The 20,957-nt window shown below is 43.9% G+C and overlaps 2 protein-coding genes across 2 annotated transcripts; both read right to left on the bottom strand.

The window, feature by feature from the left end:
- Nucleotides 1-696: 696 nt before the first annotated feature.
- On the bottom strand, nucleotides 697-1,734 carry LOC136317822 (melanoma-associated antigen B4-like). The gene has a single exon (XM_066250545.1). It carries the CDS (start codon nucleotides 1,732-1,734, stop codon nucleotides 697-699), a length of 1,038 nt encoding a protein of 345 aa, XP_066106642.1.
- Nucleotides 1,735-19,580: 17,846 nt separating this feature from the next.
- On the bottom strand, nucleotides 19,581-20,618 carry LOC136317823 (melanoma-associated antigen B4-like). Its single transcript, XM_066250546.1, has one exon. The coding sequence runs from the start codon at nucleotides 20,616-20,618 to the stop codon at nucleotides 19,581-19,583; it is 1,038 nt and encodes a 345-aa protein (XP_066106643.1).
- Between the last annotated feature and the right edge of the window lie 339 nt (nucleotides 20,619-20,957).

Genomic DNA, 20,957 nt, shown 5'->3' on the forward strand with positions numbered 1-20,957 from the left:
CATCTTGATCCATTTTTCTACAGAAGGGCACTTAGTTTGGCTCCATATCTTGGCTGTGACAGATACTGCTGGGTACATATAGGCAACAGAGTTATTAACATTGCAACAGCTACATAAGGTTCAGATGAGGACAAGACTTAAAGGGGTGAACACTTTTAACTGATGCAACTTCCTTATTACTATGTTGAGGAGTCAAAATGAATATATCATATGGCAGCAGTCATTTAAAATAAATAAAAAACTAGCCAATTTTATTCTATGTATCTGTATGTACGTCTATAGTCCTAAAGTTTCTTTCTTTCTATCTATCTATCTATCTATCTATCTATCTATCATCTATATATCTATCTACTTACCGATCTACTGCCTACTGCTACCAACTATTTTAGTACAAAGTTCTTTCACATCTCAAAGGATACTCTTATCCTCAAACCATGTTATCTAGCACTGGATCACAAAAGTGATTGAAGGATTTTAATTTAAATGTCAAAAGTAGTACTCTTAACCTGGTAAATGGCAATAAAAGTGAGATCTATATTATTTTGAAACCTGTATCTTGAATCTAAGTAAATATTCTAAAAGTATACTACTTGAAAATACCAAACAAACAGAAAAAGAAGCCAACAAGATATTTTGCATATTAGAAAACTGCTTAACAGGCCTTTTCAGTGCAAAAGTGAAGACTCCAGCTCGAGCTCACTCAGGGTGTGGGTCGCAGCTAGATGCGGTACTGGAGCTCCCACTGGCCTCGGAAGGAGGGCCAGCCATGGATGAGGATGCAGCTTGCTCTCTGCCCTGAGCTCTTTCTTGCTCTTCTCTCAAAGCCTTTGCATACAGAATTGGAAAGTCAGTGACGTCACAGTCATTGAGCTTGGCCAAAAACTCGAGTACTTTCAATGTGGAGGTCTCAGCTTCGGCTCTTGGACCCCACAGGAACTCATAACGTGGAGGATCACTGGAGGGCACCTGCCGGTACACCAGATATTCTTCCTGCACCAAATCTTCGGTGATAAGCTTTCTGGGCTCCCCATAGATAAAGTGTTTCTTTCCATCATAGACACCCATGAGATTTAAATATTTCCAGATCTCTGCTTCAGGGGCGCACTTGCCATTCAAGAAGATCACACCCAGTAGAGGCATCAGCATTCCTTTTATAGGAAATCTCCAGCACTTGTTAAGACTGCTAGTACCTGGAGTTTCGGTAAGGCTGTAGACGGTACCGTTGGGCTTGTCTTCTTTCAATTCTAGGCCATAGGCCACATCCAATTGCTCTGTGACCCTCCTAAGGATCTCAGGAAAATCCTTCTTGTACCATTTGTGGACTATCTTCAGCATGTCTACCTTTCTAATGGGCTTCTTCAGTTGATACTGAGAAAGCAGGTACTTCATCACCATTCTCGCCTTCCTGGTTAGAAGATCTGGATCACACAACTCAGTGGAAGTTGAGGCCTGGGGGGCATTTTTACTTTTGTGAACACGGCCTTTGGCTTTTCCTGATCTTTTGCATGAAACCCCTGCAGTGGCACCAGTGGTGTCTGGGGCACTTGGAGACACCTGCAGAGAGACAGCACCAGTGGGGCTCGAGGAGGCTTCCCCGAAAACAGAAGAGGAAGAGCAAGCACCCTCTTCTTCCTCTCCTGCAGCGGCCTGAACACTCTCAGGATTTTGGGGCTCAGCTCTGTTCTGGCGGCGTTTCTCACGAGCACGGAGCTTACTCTTCTGACCACGAGGCATGGTGGCTGTTGTTCAGGACAGCAGACAGAGCTCTGGGTGAACAGACAGATTATTTGGGCACCTGAGAGATGGAGAATGAGATGATATAAGCACCTTCTACAGGCAGATTCTACAGTGTGTTTACTGTAGGCAGCATTTACAGGCTATCTTGAGGACATTAACCTAAAAACTTACTAGGGTCCTATTTTCCTGAACATTCTGTCCCCTAAGAACCACATAGGGAAACACACAACCTTAAGTGTGAGCTGTGCTGCATGCTACCATCCCTATCCAAACTTACTCAGATGACAGCAGGTGATGTACTGTGGGTTCCTTTGTTCTGGCATGTGGGGTACTGCCGGTTCATCTGCAGTATTATCCTGTGAACTCTGGGCTTAGCATGGGCACCCTTACTTCCTCTACTCTGATGTTGACACCTTAATGCTCCCTTGGACCCAGGAGATAGAAGTGGAGGGGAGCCTCAGTCCACTTCTTTATCAGGACAAACCTAGTGTTCACAGCTTAGAGGAGTTCTTTGTGTCCTGAGTGTGTCTGGATCCTCAGTTGTCAGTCACGTGCCTCACCTGAGCTACTCTTAAGACCACTCCCCTTTGGCTGTGTGGTGGCCGTACCCTCAGTCTAATATTACTTCATAGATCTGATATGAAGTAAGGTGGGTAAAGAGAAACAAACATACGGTGATGGAAAATGATCTGACTTTGGGTGATGGGCACACAACACAATCAATAGTTGAAATACTATTGAGATGTTTACCTGAAACGTATACATTCCTATGGAAGAATGTCACCACATTAAATTTAATTTCTAACTAAAACAAATTAGTGAGGTGGCATGCTCAACCTGACATCTCCTCCCTGAGATTTCTCCAGTGAGGGTACATGGTTGAAATGGATGCTTTAATGTCTCTTTTATTCAGGCTTGGTTGATTCTTTGAGTATTCACTCAGGTTCCTCAACTGGGCTCAGAGAAAGAAATCCTTTCCAGTAAGAGCCAAGCTCCCAGACCCAATAGGAAGAAATGAGGTTGACCTTATCTGACCAAACTTGGTCTGCTACGAGTGAAGCCTGCTGCAAGCATGTTTAGGTCCTAAGGTACTTGGTTTGACATAGCATCTGAATTCAAGGTATAATTGGACTCATGGTAATGTCATGATTTCTCCTCTCAGTCTATGGCGTTCACTTCAGTGTTATGCATCAGAATATCTGATAGGTACCACTGCCCGACATCAATTCTTGAGGAAGATAGGCAGGATTCATTGTGGCCCCACTGCTAATGTGTGGCCAATTCACAAAGCCCTCAAGGGACTCTGTGAAACGTGGCACAAATGGGAAATCTTCTTTCTGCTGACCTGAGGCTCTCCCTTTTGACTTGATGTGTCTCCTCCCCAAGATGTGCTGAGAAGAACTGAGTACAACATTCTTAAAACTTTTATTATTACTATTCCTTCTGGAGGATAAGAGGACGAGAGACAGTGAGGCATACTGCCGCATGCATCTCACCAGGATCCATCAGGCAACCCCATCTGCACTACTTTTACCACCTTAGAGAGACTGTTCCAACTCAGTGCCTGGGTACACTGCAACCAATCAAACTACTGGCTGCGGGGGGGGGGGGGAGAGAAGGGGGAGGGGGGAAGCAGATGGTCGCGTTTACTGCGTGCCCTAACTGGGAGTCGAACCTGTGTCATTCATAAGCCCTGCAATGCTCTACCACTGAGACGCGGCCAGAGCTGAGTACAACTCTTCATGGCGATATGCCCAAGTCTAAGAGGCTTGCAAACAGGGCTGGGTCTTTACTTGGCCCCCTGTACTTGGGGAGAGGTCCTCCCTCTTCTCACAGTGGCACAACCCAAATCCTGCTGTGGACTGTGTTCCTTTGTGTGAATTGGGCTTCCTCCACTAAAGCAAGGCCCTTAACTCTCTGAGATCACCGCAGAGGAAATGAGGGGGTCACCTCAGCCTGAGTGCTGAGCCCCGTGACACATCTGCTGTACTTCCCACTGGTCGGTGGGTGTAGCCCTCAACTCCGTAGTTACCTCGAGAGCGAATATTCCTTCACTTTTTTGTTTCCTTCGCCCGGCGCCTCCTGCAGCCGACTGCAGGAGTGGCTCCCATGTGCCCCCTTCTATGGAGGAAGGTCTGCTCTTAGTACCCAGGGCCCTCGTCCTCAACCCACTTCAGACCTGGATGTCCACCTACAAACCCGGGGCTACCGCCATATTGCCAGGCCTGCTCGCTAACACCTTCCAGGCCGAATTCAGTGTGGCCGCCCTGCTGGGGCCTCTGAGAGCCAGGTGCCTGGGAATAAGTGGGGGCGCAACTTCTTCATGTGTGCAGGTGGTTTCTACAGATATCTGGGGAGGGGGCTTACCTAGACTCTAAGTCAGTCCTGCGAATCCGCGGCACCCAGGCACTGGACAACAGTCGAAAGGAAGTGCGTGGAAAAAGGCCCTGGCTCTTAGCGTAGTGGGTGGGTCCTTTCCTGTGGGGCTGTCCAAGGCGCCTGAGGGCTGAGAACCTGCTACCAAGTTTTAAAGGTCTGTAATGGCTAGAGGCAGGGGTCCTTTCCCCCAGAGCTTTCCGGGATTCCTGAGGGTTGAAAACAAGGGCTGGGCTCTGGGAATCCCACTGCTTGGAGTCCATGGTTCTTTTCAGGCAGGGCTGTCCAGGGTGCCTACTGCAGGCCTCCACAAAACCACAATGGCTGAATTTAGGGGTCCTTTATTACAGGGCAGTCCCGGGTGCCTGAGAGCTGAGTGTACGCTGGGCTCCGTGGGACCCCATGGGTTAGGAGCTCGTGGTTCCTCTGTGGCTGGGCTGTCTAGCATGTCTGAGAGTTTAGAGCTTAGTGCCCGGGGCAGTGTTCAAGAGACTGACTCCATTTTTTGGGATACTTTGAGTCTATAGTGTTTCTCCATAGTGGCTGCACCATTTACATACCCATTAACATGATAAGCATTATCTTTTCCAAATATCTGCACTTAATATGCTTAATGCTTAACATGGGAATACTCTCTTCAATTTTCAAGTGCACAATACACTATTGTTAAATAGGAGCACAGTGTTTTTCGGCAGGACTCTAGAACTCATTCATCTTGCAAAACTGAAACTATACCTGTTGAACAGCAACTCCTCATTTCTCCCTTTGCCCAAACCCTGCTTACCAACATTCTACCCGTGTTTCTATGTGTTTGACAATTCTAGATAGCTCATATAGGAAGAATTGTGCAGTATTTACCTTCCGTTGTCTGACTTACTTCACTAAGAACCGTGTCTTCCAGGTTCATTAATGTCCGATATGACAGGATGTTTTCTATTTTTAAGGCTAATTAATATTTCACTGTATATATACAGCACATTTCTTTGGCTATTGTGAATAATGGTGCAATGAGCATAGGTGTGCAGGTATCTTTTTGAGATATTGATTTTATTTCCTTTGGATATATACACAGGAATGACATTGTTGAAACATGTCATAAGTAGCAGTGTAGTAATCTTTTCAACTGCTTTTAAACTGTTTTCTCAAATGGCTGTACTAATTTATAGTCCTACCAACAGTGTGCAAAGTTTCCTTTTTTCAATACCCTCACCAATACTTGATTGTATTTGTTTTTTTGTTTTGTTTTGTTTTGTTTTGTTTTTTCTGAAGCTGGAAACGGGGAGAGACAGTCAGACAGACTCCCGCATGCGCCCAACCGGGATCCACCCGGCACGCCCACCAGGGGGCGACACTCTTCCCACCATGGGGCAATGCTCTGCCCCTCCAGGGCATTGCTCTGTTGCGACCAGAGCCACTCCAGCGCCTGGGGCAGAGGCCAAGGAGCCATCCCCAGCGCCCGGGCCATCCCTGCTCCAATGGAGCCTTGGCTGCGGGAGGGAAAGAGAGAGACACAGAGGAAGGAGGGCGGGGTGGAGAAGCAAATGGGCGTTTCTCCTATTTGCCCTGGCCGGCAATCGAACCCGGGTCCCCCGCACGCCAGGCCGACGCTCTACCGCTGAGCCAACCAGCCAGGGTCTGTATTTGTTTTTTGATGATAGCTATTCTAATAGGAGTGAGGTGATATCTGATTGTGGCTTTGATTTGTATTTTCTTGATGATTAGTGGTGTTCATCACATTTTCATATACTGTACCTACCATCAGTGGTGGGATTCAAATAATTTGACAGCTGGTTCTCTGTCCTAATGACCATTTTAAGTATAAAAAAAGATATATTGAAAGGTAGTTTATTACTTCCTGCATTTAATACTGAAATAGGAACAATAAAAGTGGTACACAAAACTAGATTATGTTATAAGAGGACTAAAGTATTAATAAATATATTAAATAATACCTGACAAAGACCAATAAAAATGCTTTGAAGATATTTCCTATGAAAGCTTGTCACCCTCTGGTTGTTTGGCACTTTTTTTCTTTATGTTGTATGTTCGTTTTCTGAAGTAACAAACCTGAGGGAATTAAAATGTAGAATTTCATCAAAGGTAAAATGAGATTTATGAAATGAATAAATAGATATTACAAGCATAGTTCTGTCAAAAATTTTTCACCTATGGACAGAATAAACATTACTACAAGCGCTTAGAATACACTGTTGAGTAGATGAAAAGAGTAAAGAATATAAATTTGTGATTTCCACATTGGATAACTGCCCAATTGCCTACCTTAGAGAGAACCCTGATTACAAGTGCCATTTGAACAACTGGTTTGCCCATCTCAATAAAAAATTACATATTGGTTCTCTCGAACCGGTGCAAACTGGCTGAATCCCACCACTGGCTATTGTCCATTTGTAGGTCTTCTTTGCAAAAATATTCAAGGTTTTTGCATTTTTTGAGTTGATTGAGTTTTTACTTAAATAACTGGCTATTGAAATATCTACATTCCAAATGTAATTTGGCTATTAACCCCTTATATGATACATGGTTTGCAAATATTCCTTACAAGCCAATAATTGCTTTTTCACTTTGTTAATTGTTTCCATTGTTGTACAGAAACTTTTTTTTTTTTTTTAACAGAGAAAGAGAGAGAGAGAGTCAGAGAGAGGGATAGACAGACAGGAACAGAGAGCTGAGAAGCATCAATTATTATTTTATCGTTGCGACACCTTAGTTGTTCATTGATTGCTTTCTCATATGTGCCTTGACCGTGGGGCTGCAGCAGACCAAGTAACCCCTTGCTCGAGCCAACGACCTTGGGTCCAAGCTGGTGAGCTTTTGCTCAAACCAGATGAGCCTGCACTCAAGCTGGTGACCTCAGGTTCTTGAACCTGGGTCCTCCGCATCCCAGTCCAACGCTTTATACACTGTGCCACCGCCTGGTAGGGCTAGAAACTTGTTTTTTGTAATTTTTTTTTGTATTTTTCTGAAGCTGGAAACGGGGAGGCAGTCAGACAGACTCCTGCATGCGCCCGACCGGGATTCACCCGGCATGCCCACCAGGGGCGATGCTCTGCCCATCCGGGGTGTCGCTCTGTTGTGACCAGAGCCACTCTAGTGCCTGAGGCAGAGGCCATGGAGCCATCCCCAGCGCCTGGGCCATCTTTGCTCCAATGGAGCCCTGGTTGAGGGAGGGGAAGAGAGAGACAGAGAAGAAGGAGAGGGGGAGAGGTGGAGAAGCAGATGGACGCTTCTCCTGTGTGCCCTGGCGGGGAATCAAACCCGGGACTTCCGCACGCCAGGTCGACGCTCTACCACTGAGCCAGCCGGCCAGGGCCCAGAAACATTTAATTTAAATGTAAGCACACTAAATCATTTTGTTTGTCTTTTCAGGGTTATTTTTTTTTGACATATTAAAAAAATTATTGCCAGACCAATGTGAAAGAGCTTTTTCCCTATGCTTTCTTCTTGGAATTTTGTGGTTTTGGACTCATTTTAAAGCCATTATTCCTTTTCTCATTAATATTTGATTAGGATATAAGCATCCAATTTAATTCTTAGATATACAGATATTCTATTTTCCCACTACCACTTACTGAAGAGACTATCATTTCTTTTTTTTATATAAATAAATTTTTATTAATGTTAATGGGGTGACATCAATATATCAGGGTACATCTATTCAAAGGAAACATTTCCAGATTATCTTGTCATTCAGTTATGTTGCATACCCATCACCCAACGTCAGATTGTCCTCCGTCACCTTCTATCTAGTTTTCTTTGTGTCCCTCCCCCTCCCTCTTCCCCTTTCCCTTTCTCCCTCCCCCCACCCCATAACCACCACACTCTTGTCCATGTCTCTTAGTCTCGTTTTTTTGTCCCACAAATGTATGGAATTATGTAGTTCTTGTTTTTTTCTGATTTATTTCACTCCATATAATGTTATCAAGATCTCACCATTTTGTTGTAAATGATCCCATGTCATCATTTCTTATGGCTGAGTAGTATTCCATAGTGTATATGTGCCACATCTTCTTTATCCAGTCATCTATTGACAGGCTTTTTGGTTGTTTCCATGTCTTGGTCACTGTGAACAATGCTGCAATGAACATGAGGCTGCATGTGCCTTTATGTATCAATGTTTCTGAATTTTTGGAGTATATACCCAGTAAAGGGATTACTGGGTCATAAGGTAGTTTTATTTTCAGTTTTTTGAGAAACCACCATACATTCTTCCATAATGGTTGTACTACTTTACATTCCTACCAACAGTGAATGAGGGTTCCTTTTTCTACACAGCCTCTCCAACATTTGCTATTACCTGTCTTGTTGATAATAGCTAATCTAACAGGTGTGAGGTGGTATCTCATTGCAGTTTTGATTTGCATTTCTCTAATAACTAAAGAAGATGAGCATCTTTTCATATATCTGTTGGCCATTTGTATTTTTTCCTGGGAGAAGTGTCTGTTCATGTCCTCTTCCCATTTTTTTATTGGATTGTTTGTTTGTTGTTGAGTTTTATAAGTTCTTTGTATATTTTGGATATTAGGTAAGGCCAATATATCTTTATTGATTTTCTGTTTGGATGAATGATCTACACTGCCATCAGCAGTGTATTGATCTCCAAGTATGATTGTATTTTTGTCAGTTTTTGTTTTTAGGTCAAATGGGGAAGCAGTCAGACAGACTCCCCCATGCACCTGACCAGGATCCACCCGACAAGCCCACCTGAGGCAATGCTCTGCCCATCTGGGGCGTTGCTCTGGTGCAATTAGAGCCATTCTAGTGCCTGAGGCAGAGGTTATAGAGCCATCCTCACCACCAGGGCAAACTTTGCTCTAATGGATCCTTAGTTGCAGGAGGGGAAGAGAGAGACAGAGAGGAAGGAGAGGGGGAGGGGTGGAGAAGCAGATGGGCGCTTCTCCTGTGTGCCCTGGCTGGGAATTGAACCCGGGACTCCCGCACGCCAGGCCGACGCTCTACCACTGAACAAACAGGCCAGGGCCTGTGGTGGTTTTTTCAAGGGTGGTTACCATTAAGTAATGAATACTTACCATATTCATTGTAGTACCCTATCTTATGAGTGTTTCTGCACTCCATCGTCCTTTGCTACTGTTAATCTCCATCCTCTCCCCTTTTTTTATTTTTGTTGTCACAGTTTAAATTTGGTTTTATTGTGTTCTTGTTGGAGCTTTTACTTGTGGTTTTGTTTTGTTTTGTTCTTTGTATCTGGTTGGAAAACCCCCTTTAGTATTACCTGGAGTGGGGGTTTTCTGATGATAAATTCCCTCATCTTTTCTGTATTTGTGAATGTTTTTATTTCTCCTTCATATTTAAAGGATAGCTTTGATGAGTATAGTATTCTTGGCTGAAAGTTCCTCTCTTTCAGGGCTTTAAATATTGGGGTCCACTCTCTTCTAGCTTGTAGAGTTTCTGCTGAGAAGTCTGATGATAATCTAATAGGCCTTCCTTTATATGTTGTATTCTTCTTTTCCCTGGCTGCCTTGAGAATTTTTTCTTTGTCGTTGGTTTGTGCCAATTTCATTATGATGTGCCTTGGAGTAGGTTTGTTGGGGTTAAGAGAACTCGGTGTTCTGTTTGCTTCTTGAATTTGAGGGTTTAGTTCTTTCCACAGGCCTGGGAAGTTCTTGTCTATTATTTGTTTGAATATATTCTCCATTCCATTTTCTTTCTCTTCTCCCTCTGCTATACCTATTATTCTTATGTTATTCTTTTTGATGAGCCAGACAATTCTTGTAGGGCTTTCTTATTTTTATTTTTAATTTTTGAGTCTTTCTCTTCTTCTCTCTGTTGTGCCTGAAGTTGCTTGTCTTCTATGTCACTAATCCTACCTTCTATCTGGCCTGTTCTATTAGCTAAGCTTGTTACCTCGTTTTTCAGTTCATGAATTGAGTTTTTCATCTCTGTCTGATTTGTTTTTATAGTTTCAATTTCCTTGGTAATATATTCTTTGTATTCATTGAGATGTTTTCTGAGCTCCCTAAATTGCCTTTCTGTGTTTTCTTGTATATCTCTGAGTATTTTTAGGATTTCTATTTTAAATTCTCTGTCATTTAACTCCAAGGTTTCCAATATATTAAAATTTTTCTCCATAGATTTTTCCACATCTATCTGTGCTACTCCTCTATCTTTTGTATCCATGATATTCGATTTCCTTTTTCTTAATGGCATCTGAGGTTGTTTTTTTTCATAGCACTAATGAGAATTAATAAAGAATTTAAAGTAAAAAAAATTAAAAAATGGAAAAAATATTTCAAAAAAAATAAAACAAACAACAATCATTTACTATTTCCCCCCCTTTTTTCTTCTCTTCCCCTCCTATCCCCTTCTCCTTAGGAAAATATCATGATGAACTGTGAATTATAGTATGCTAAATGGAAGAAAAACTGCCTATAACGGAGGGCCTGAGTTGGGAGGAAGTGTTCAAGGGTCAAAAAAGGAGGTAGGGATCCACAAAATGCAAAAAAGGAAAAAAATTCGGTAAAGTATAAAATTATTGCTTGTAAGTGATGGTCAACTGAGAGATATAATGAGAGGGATAAGAAGGAAACAGAAAAAAAAGGAAAGAAAAATAAAAAAATAAAACAAAATACTATTGTATTAAGTGGAGCAAAAACTAAATAGAATGGAGAGCCTGGGTTGAGAGGAATGCTAATGAGTTAAAAAAGCAAAGTAAAAAGCACTCAAAATGCCACAAAAGAACCCCTATATACTTGAGTCCCAAATAAAATAATTTTTTTGTGATTGATGATTGAGTGAGAGGAAAAGTAAAAGGAGAAAAAAGAAAATAATAGAAAAAAGAAAAAGGAGAAAAGGAAAAGAAGAAAAAAGAAAGAAAACAAAAAGAGATAGAGAGTTAAGGGTTTTGGAGTGTAACCCTCATGGAGAGTAAGGAAGAAGAAAAGAAATAAAATGGGAAATGTAACATTTATGGGTAGTGTAGTTCAAGAAGAGGAAAGAATAAGACGGGCAGAGAATAAAATAACCAAGGTGAAGGAAAAAGAAATAATAATAATAAAAGCAAGAGGATGAAAGAAACAATAAAAAGAGTAGAACAAGTTATAAAGTCTGTGGATTTTTTTTGATTATGAGAGGTTAACTTCTTCCTTTTTCTTTCCTCTCCCTCTTCCTGGTCAGGTATTCTGTACCCCAGGCTCTGCCCCTGTGGCATGCTCAGGTAGAGATTTGCAGTTGTTGAGACTCTATAGCGAAGTCATATTGTAGGCTTCCATCTCATTGGTTGTCAAGGCTTGTTAGCGTTTACAGGCTCTGACAATGAGAGAGTCCGTTTTTCCGGAGCCTCTCTCCTAGTCTCTCCTTCCTGAGTTAGCAGCCTGATGATCCAGCTATGAGGCTGCCACTGACGCTGCCTCTGCCTGGGGAGTAAGAGGCTCAAAGAGCTGGCAAATCCCCACTCTATCCCCACTCAGTGCAGGGCTCTGGGTAAGGCTCTGGCAGTGAGAACCACCATGAGCCTCCAGGCCTGTTCATCATGCCTAGCACTCTGTGGGACCACTCTCCCCAGGCTTTTTGCACTTTGTAACCTGTTTTGGCTGGGAAGAAGATGCCCTAGTCGCTGCCTGCAGTACAGGAAGTCTTAACAACTGCCAAGTCCCTCTTTTTTTCATTCTTTTTTTTTTAATTTTCTGAAGCTGGAAACGGGGAAGCAGTCAGACAGACTCCTACATGCGCCTGACCGGGATCCACCCAGCACGCCCACCAGGGGGCAATGCTCTGCCCATCCGGGGCATCACTTTGTCATGACCAGAGCCACTCTAGCGCCTGGGGCAGAGGACAAGGAGCCATACCCAGCACCCGGGCCATCTTTTTTGCTCCAATGGAGCCTCAGCTGCGGGAGGGGAAGAGAGAGACAGAGAGGAAGGGGGGGTGGAGAAGCACATGGGCACTTCTCCTGTGTACCCTGGCTGGTAATGGGACTCCTGCACCCAGGCCAACGCTCTACCACTGAGCCAACCAGCCAGGGCCTGCCAGGTCCCTCTTTTTAGCGTATATCCCTGAGTATGAAAGCTCTGCCAATCAGAAGTTGCCGCCACCCCTTTAGCAAGAGGCACTAAAAAATGTCACGCCTCTTGTGTTAGATGGCTAAACTGAGAGAGATCTTGTCAGTTAGAGCCCCGTAGGTCAGTTGGGAGGTGAGCAGACTGTGAGTTAAGTTAATTTCAGTGATTGGATCCACTGATCTGCTCCAGGAAGGACTGCAGGCTGCCCATGTGCCCCTCCCACGATGCTTGATTGTTAGCATGAATGGCTGGGTGAGGCGCCCGGCCTGCCCAGAGTAGCTCGGGCATAGGGAAGTTCGCTTTGGCACACTCCTCATGTGCTGCTGGCAGGGGCTGCTCGGGGCGCCGGTGTTAGCTCACGTGGGCTGATTTGCCACAGGCACACTCTTTCCTCGTCTTGAATGAACATCTGTGCCGCAGCCTAGCTTCCTCCACACCCTTAGCCCCCCCCACTCTCAGTTCCAACTGAAAGCAGCCTTTGCTCAGGTTAGTGAGGAAAGCAGAGTGTTCCTTTCTCCGTCTTATTTCCTTCAGGGTTGATTATATATTTAGTCAATTTTTTGCTCAATCATACCCTCGTTTTCAGTGTATAGAACTCCTACATGCCCCAAGGATAGGTTTTTCTGTCTCTGGTTGATGAACCTGTTGAAATTTTGGGGAGATTTGTCGGTTACACTCCTCACAGCGCCATTTCTCTGACGTCACACCCGAGACTATCATTTCTACATTTTGTATTCATTGTGCCCTTGTGAAAGATTACCTCAGTTTATATATATATATATATATATATATATATATATATATATATATATATACACACACACACACACACACACACACACACACACACAGATATACAGATATAAATATATAGTTAGATGTAGATATAGATATAGGTATAGGCATAGATATAGATACAGATATATCCCAATGGGCCTCTTTCTGGGCTCTATTCTGTTCCATTGGTCTATGTATCTATTTTATGCTACTATGACATTATTTTGATTAATATAACATTGTATTAGAACTTTGTTCCTCTTCCTCAAAACTACATTGACATTTGGGGTGTTTTTTATTTTTGTATGCATTTTCTTTCTTATTTCTGCAAAAGTTGCACTGATAATACGATAGGTATTGCACTGTATCTATAGATCGCATTAGGTAAAGTGGTTGTTTGAACAATATTAACTCCTGCAATCCATGAATGTGTGATATTTTTTCTTTTATTGGTGTCTTTTCTTTTTTTTTCTATCAATGTCATATGCTTTTTAGTATACAGATTTTTCAACTCCCTGGTTAAATTTATTCCCATGTATTGTATTCCTTTTGACACAATTTTAAGTGGAATGGTTTTCTTAATTTATATTAATAGGTTGTTTTCCATATATAAGAACACTGCTTATGTTCAAATATAATTGGAATCCTGCAACTTTACCAAATACATTCATTGGTTCTATTAGTTTGGGGGAATTCATGGGACACTTGCCCCACTCTCTATGACCCCACATCTAGAGCAGAGGCACCATCTCTCTTTGCTGGGCTGTGTCAGCTTAAGGGAGGTGCTGATGCCAGTAAAGTCAAACTGATCTTCTTCCCCACTTCAGATGCAGCTGATGTGATATTTTTTATGCTTGCCTGTGGTACTGCCACTTCTTAACGAGATTATGGTTCTCACATAAAGGTACTTTGTTCCTTATATCATTGGTAAATCTGTGTGTCAATGGGGTAAACAAGTGTGAGGAATTCCTATTGCACCATCTTGCTAATGCACTTATCTAAGACCTTTTTAAATATTTGGATCTCAACAATCTCTCACGATGTTCATTCACATTTGCAGGAAAATCTTTGTTCACCTGCCCCATTATCTTGTTCTAAAACATGAAAAGAGAGGCAAGGATCTTCAATTCGTTGTAGAAAATGCCAAATCTTTTATACTTTTAACAAAAAAAGCAATAAATGTATGATACGTGTTATTCATACACACAGATACTGAACTCAAATGTACCTTTTGCAAAAAGAACACTTAAAAAATAGAGGATCATTCCTTTTGAATGTCAAATGCACTTGACTGGGCCTTCAGATATCCTCAGCGAGCCTGGGGCATCCTTTCCAAACACCTCCAGCTCACAACAGGCTGGGTGTGTGGAAGGGGTCCGTGGAGGGCTCATTCCTCCAAAGGTTGTTGCGTGATGCTGGGCCATAGTTGCTTGTCTCCCCCCATAAGCTCCCATCCCATCCCCAGCATCTGCAGTCTTCTCATGGTAGGGAAAGGGGATGCCTAGGCCTTCAGCACAGAAAGTTGTCTTCAAAGCACAAACTGCTTCTGCTCAAAATGGGGCAGGGGGCAGTGTGCCCAAGTCTTCCAGGAGCAGTTGTGCAGTGGAAGGGAGAGAAACTTCCTCTTGTCAGCGAGTGCTGGGACGTCCCTTGGAATCAGACTGGCCATGTTCATCTGGCCCAGGGAGCTGGTGGATAAAATAGTGAAGTCCAGGCAGCTGAGGCTAGAGGGTAGTACAGGTTGGTCAGGAGGGCCAGCTGGTCCAGCTGGGTGCTCCCTCTGAACCTGCCATGGGTCAGCAATCCCACTCCACTGCTTCTTGGTAGCGGAGAACTAGGGGCCTGAAGACATCCTTCTCAGTGAGGGTGGAACGCATTTGGCGGTATCCTCTCCGTGAAGCCTCAGTGTCGCACACCACCACTGTGCTGAGGGCACACTTCCACAAGCTCATGCATTTGCTCGTGGCCAGAGCCTGTATGGAGCCACTGAAGTGGGCAGAGGCAGAGAAGTGGGGCAGGACACAGGAGAGCTCAGTGTCCGTCGGGCACAATGAGGATGTGCCGCCACCCTGGCCTGGGCGCTGGCACACACCCAAGTACTCCTGCTGCTGGTTTTCCTTCTCCTGGCTCACCAAGTGACCGGTCGGGAAACCTCACTGGCGAAGGCTGCAAAGGGGGAGACTGAAGATGCCCTAGCGAGACTGGCATCGGTTTCCCTACTCCAAGTCGTGCAGAGAATGGGTGCCTGTCCTGGGACTGATGTGATGTGGGAAATCCACAGCACAAATCGGGAGCACAGGCGGTGGGCTGAAAGGGAAATAAAACATCTAATCCACTTTTTGTCTTCCCCAGACTCAAGTTCCCTTGTAAATTCTGTTCTAACAGACTTCCTCTACACAAAGTAGTGGCTGAAGCTAGATATATTTTTGGAGTCCCTGATATTTGATGTGATCTGAAATCACATTTGTACCTGATTTATTGTCAGCAAAGGTTCTCTCTTTTGCTCCTCTTATGCGTACCTCACATTCATTCTGGCATTATTTTCATCTGGCTATGTATTTCATTTCAGTACTTGGGCCATAGACAGCAATTCTTCTTATTGCTTGAGAATCATTTTACAGGAATTAGAAAAACATGAATTAAATTTTGCTTCAGGCTTGGAGGAGTGGATGAGTATGGGATTCCATCCCTGTCACCCACCAGCCATGTGTGCTTTGGGATCTTATTAACCTGTATGCATGAGCCTGACCACGCAGTGGTGCAGTGGATAGAGCATCAGACAGGGATCCAGAGGACCCAGGTTCGAGACTCCGAGGTTGCCAGCTTGAGCGCAGGCTCATCTGGTTTGAGCAAAAGCCCACAAGCTTTAACCCAAAGTCGCTGGCTCCAACAAGGAGTCACTCGGTCTGCTGAAAGCCCACAGTCAAGGCACATATGAGAAAGCAAGCAATGAACAGCTAATGATTGATGCTTCTCATCTCTCTTCGTTCCTGTCTGTCTGTCCCTGTCTATCCCTCTCTCTGACTCACTCTCTGTCTCTGTAAAAAAATAAATAAATAACCTGTATGCATGAGAATCTACTGCACAGTAAATTTGATAAGCCTTGTCTTGGACTGGTAGAATGTGTGTAGTAAAATGAAAAACTATGCTGGAATTTATCATATCCTTCCCTTCAGATTCCTACATGCCACACTCTCAAGAGAAAAATTTTACCTCCCTTAAATCTGATGTAAAGAGTGTGAGGAAACCTCACAGGGTAACCATGCCTGAGCTTTCTAGGGCTCAGGTGTCAAAGGCTGGGGCATGACTCTCTGTTAACCCTCCTGTTCATGCTTAGATGGACCCCGTCTTCTAGCCTCAGGCTCCCAAATGTGATTCCTGAAAGCCTCGGGATCCTCTCCTTCTTGACCTGAGGCCTCTGACCTCATAGTAAGGCTTACACCGCCCAGTGACTGAAGGAGGAGGTAAGGTTGACCTTATCTGCCCACACCTGTCCAGGGAGGCACAGGAATGAAAGCTCTGGCAGCTGTTTCATGCCCAATGAAGGACGGTGCCACTCAAGGACCGAGCTCAGCTCCTCAATTTGAACGCCGGGCAGGCCTAGTATTCTTTGCTCTTTTGACTTGTGACCACCACCCACAGACCAGCCCTCACTTTCATGTTACTCCTTAGACAGAACTAATGGGTCCCTCTGAGAGACATCACTGCCTAGGAGCTCCTAGAGCTGGCTGGGGAAGATCCTGTACGGCACGGATGACACAGGGTGTGTGTCCACACAGTGCTCCTCACTGTCCTCCTTCTGACTCCTCCATAATCTGAAGATATCCTCTGTTTTGACTTGAGCCTTATTGTTTCCCTACTAAGCCCCCAATATCCTGAGATGCCCTAGGAAGAAGTGACCTGTGCCTCATGTGGTCACAGCAGCCCATGGTCTCTCTGAGCTCCCAAAATGGGATCTGTGCTGCCCCACTCTTACGAGATGAGCTGTCCTTTCAGTCTTCAGCATCCTTACCTTGGTTTCTGGCACAAGGTGGAAAATTCACTTTTGTTGACCTGTGACTGCCGACTTGGATGACATTCCTCACCTCCATGAGATCTCTGGGAGAAAGTAGGACTCACCATGCCACCATGAGTAGTGCCATAGTCACAGGTCTGACAACAAGGACAGGGCTCTCAGTGGCCTCCTTCTTTCCAGAAGAATCTATTCATGTTACTCCATATTATCATGTTGAATCAGATTAGAAACCGGGTATCCCCCATTCACCTAAGGATTAAGTCTCTGAGACCAGCCCCTATCAGGAAATGAGAGGTGACCTTTGTTCGGACGCTGCACCTTTCACCTTCTCTGTCCAACTACAGAGCAGGAAATTCTAAAGATGTATCTGTTAAGGAACATTTGCTTGCCTCACTCCTAATACAGGATGTTAGGCATCCCTGTCATGCCTGGGTTCCACTATCTGCTGAAGATCTAGTGTGTAGCTAATGCTACTTCTCTTTGACCCTGCATGCAGAATCTAAGGGGGACCTGAGCCTGCCTGCTTTTGCCTGTGTCTGCCAGGGATAACATCAGAGCTGGGATTAGTTGTATCCCTGTCAACTATGCGTTAATTTGATTTCTAGAAGTCCTTATTTATTTTTTACTTTTTTAAAATTTTTAAGTAAGAAGAATGGAGGCAGAAAGACAGACTTCCACATGCACCTGACTTGGATCTTACCGAAAGTCCTCTATTAGGAGATGCTCTGCCAGTCTGGGGCTGCTGCCTCATTGCTCACAAACTGAAGTATTTTAGCAGCTGTGGTGGGACCATAGAGTCATCCTCAGTGCCCAGGTGAACTTGCTCGAACCACTTCATCCATGGTTGTGGGAGGGACACAGAGAAAGAAAGGTGGAATACAGGGACAGGGAGGGATAGAGAAGGAGATGGGTCACTTCTCCTGTGTTCGCTGACCAAGAATCGAACTTGGGACAACCACATGCTGAGCTGACTCTACTGCTAAGCCAAACAGACAGGGCCCCATGAAAGTTCTGTACTTGGAAATGATCATACCGTCACAGAACACTGTCTTTGTTTCGTTTATTTATACTTCTCAGTTGTAATGGCATTCTTCCTGTTATGGCTGTTTTCCATTCCAGTAGTTTGGGAACAGGGCCATTCCTTTTACCACTTCAGACATATTTTGATGTACTGACAAGAAAATTAAAATAAGAAGCACAGGGTATGTCTCGGGGTTGGGGAAGTAGACCAGTGTGAGTTCACTATAATTACACCAGGAATCTAGTTTCAGCAATGGCCTCTGTGAGCCCTATGGATTTTGGCACATTACGAAGCCCAAACTATATCAGCCTCAGGCACTGCACTGTACAATGAGCCTCATGAGCCCTGTCTTGTGGGACCGCCATGATATACGTGATGTATAGAAAGCATCCATCACTGAGCCTGATCTGTATTGAGACTTTAGAGAACGCCAGTTATTACTCTGATTATCTCTGAACTTGGATGTTATCACCAATCCATAGAAGTTTTTCTTCTGTGTCATGCCATAAAATATGTCGTGTTTTAGGAAAGGAAAACTACCTCTTGAAACAAAATGCTGGTTAGAAATGAAACAAGGTAATAGGTAATATGCTACCTCCACCCCCTCTTTACTCTCCTTTTCACCATTTTCTTAATAAATAGAGAGTACTGCACCTTCTTCTGCCATGATTGCTTCTCCTACAACCTATAATTGCATAGATAGGGGCCGGATCTTCGCTGCCTAAACATCCCCAGTGGAAGCATGAAGTTTTCCGAAGAGCTGACGCTCAAGTAATGATTATACAAAAAAAAAGCCATGAACCAAGAAGCCAGATTCACTATGATTTATATTCTCAAACATTCTTGAAAAACATAAGCAAATCCAGGTATATAGCTTTCAAATTTACAAAGAAAAGACTAAATGTAGTAAGGTAAACACGAAGTGACCAATTTTAACAATGCCCCAAATCTTCTTCATGCATTGGTCTACAGATGGACACAGTTTTTTTTTACATATCTTGGGAGTAACAGATAATGCCTGATACATATAGGTAACAGATATAGTTTATAACATTGTAATAACTAATTAAGGTTCAGATAAGTACTAAGTACTAGAATTAATTGGTTGAACACTTTTAAGGTGTGAAAAAGTCTAATCGTTATGCAGAACAATTGAAATCAATATAATATATGGTAAAATAAATTAATAATTGGCCAATTATATACCATATATGTATCTATATATGTTATCTATGTGTCTATCATTCTATCAACTTATTTATCTATCTATCTATCTACTTAACTAAGGACTGCCTTTTGCTAACAACTATTTTAGTGTGAAGTTCTTTCATATCTCAAAAGATGTCCTTATCCTAAAGCCAAGTTATCTTGTATTGGATCAAAAATTTTTTTGGAGTATTTCCAATTCATATATCAAATACAATATCCTTATTTGTTACCCGATAAAAAGCAATAAATGTGCAATCCATGTCATTCTTAAACTAAGTAAACATTCTGTCAAAAGTAAACTACTAACTGAAAATAAAAGGAACCCACAAAAATAAGACAAGATGTTATGCATATTAGAAAACTGCTTAACAGGCCTTTCCAACAGAAAAGTGAAGACTCCAGCTCAAGGTCACTCAGGGTGCGGGACGCAGCTAGATGCGGTCCTGGAGCTCCCACTGGCCTCGGCAGGAGGGCCAGCCGTGGATGTGGATGCAGCTTGGGCTCTGGTTTGAGCCCTCTCTTGCTCCTCTTGCAAAGCCTCTTCATATAGGAGTGGAAAGTCAGTGGTGATAGAATCATTGAACTTGGTCAGAAACTCCAGGACTTTCATCTTGGTGATCTCAGCTTCTGCTCTTGGCCCCCAGAAGAACTCATAACATGGAGGATCACTGTAGGGCACTTGAAGGTACAGTAGATATTCTTCCTGCACCAAATCTTGCATGATAAGCTTCCTGGGCTCCCCAAAGACGAAGTGATACTCTCCCTCATAGACGCCCATAATATTCAGGAATTCCCAGATCTCCACCTCAGAGGCGCAGTTGCCATTCAAGAAGATCATACCCAGCAGAGGCATCAGCATTCCTTTCCTAGGAAATCTCCAGCACTTGTTAAGACTGCCAGCACCTGGAGGTTCGAAAAGGCTGTAGACGTTCCCGTTGGGCTTGTCTTCTTTCAATTCTAGGCCATAGATCAGGTCCATGTGGTCAGTGGCTCTCTTGAGGATCTCAGGAAAGTCCTTCTTGTACCATTTGCGGACTACCTTCAGCATTTCTGTCTTTCTAATGGGCTTCTTCAGTTGATACTGACTTAGCAGGTACTCTACCAGCAGAATCGCCTTCTGGGTTAGAAGATCTGGGGCAAAGCTCTCAGTGGAAGCTGAGGCCTGGGCGGCATTTTTACTTTTGTGAACACGGCCTTTGGCTTTTCCTGATCTTTTGCAGGAAACCCCTGCAGTGGCACCAGTGGTGTCTGGGGCACTTGGAGACACCTGCAGAGAGACAGCACCAGTGGGGCTGGAGGAGGCTTCCCCGAAAACAGAAGAGGAGGAGCAAGCAGCCTCTTCTTCCTCTCCTGCAGCGGCCTGAACACTGTCAGGAACTTGCGTCTCAGCTTTGTTCTGGCAGCGTTTCTCACAAGCACGGAGCTTACTCTTCTGACCACGAGGCATGGTGGCTGTTGTTCAGGACAGCAGACAGAGCTGTGGGTGAACAGACAGAGTATTTCGGCACCTGGTCGATGGAGAATGAGATGATATGAGCACCTTCAACAGGTAGATTCCACAGTGTTTTTACTGAAGCAGGCTCTCTAGGCTATCTTGAGGACATTACCCTAGAAACCCAATAGGCTCCTGTTTTACTGGACATTCTGATCCTAAGAACCATGGCAGGGGTCCCCAAACTTTTTACACAGGGGACCGGTTCACTGTCCCTCAGACCGTTGGAGGGCCGCCACATACAGTGCTCCTCTCACAGACCACCAATGAAAGAGGTGCTCCTTCTGGAAGTGT

Source organism: Saccopteryx bilineata, chromosome X (assembly GCF_036850765.1).
Source record: "Saccopteryx bilineata isolate mSacBil1 chromosome X, mSacBil1_pri_phased_curated, whole genome shotgun sequence".
NCBI classification, from domain to species: Eukaryota; Metazoa; Chordata; class Mammalia; order Chiroptera; family Emballonuridae; genus Saccopteryx; species Saccopteryx bilineata.

What these genes read in the sequence shown, in the direction of transcription:
- LOC136317822 (XM_066250545.1), bottom strand. Translation starts at nt 1,734, where the DNA reads ATGCCTCGTGGTCAGAAGAGTAAGCTCCGTGCTCGTGAGAAACGCCGC.
- LOC136317823 (XM_066250546.1), bottom strand. Translation starts at nt 20,618, where the DNA reads ATGCCTCGTGGTCAGAAGAGTAAGCTCCGTGCTTGTGAGAAACGCTGC.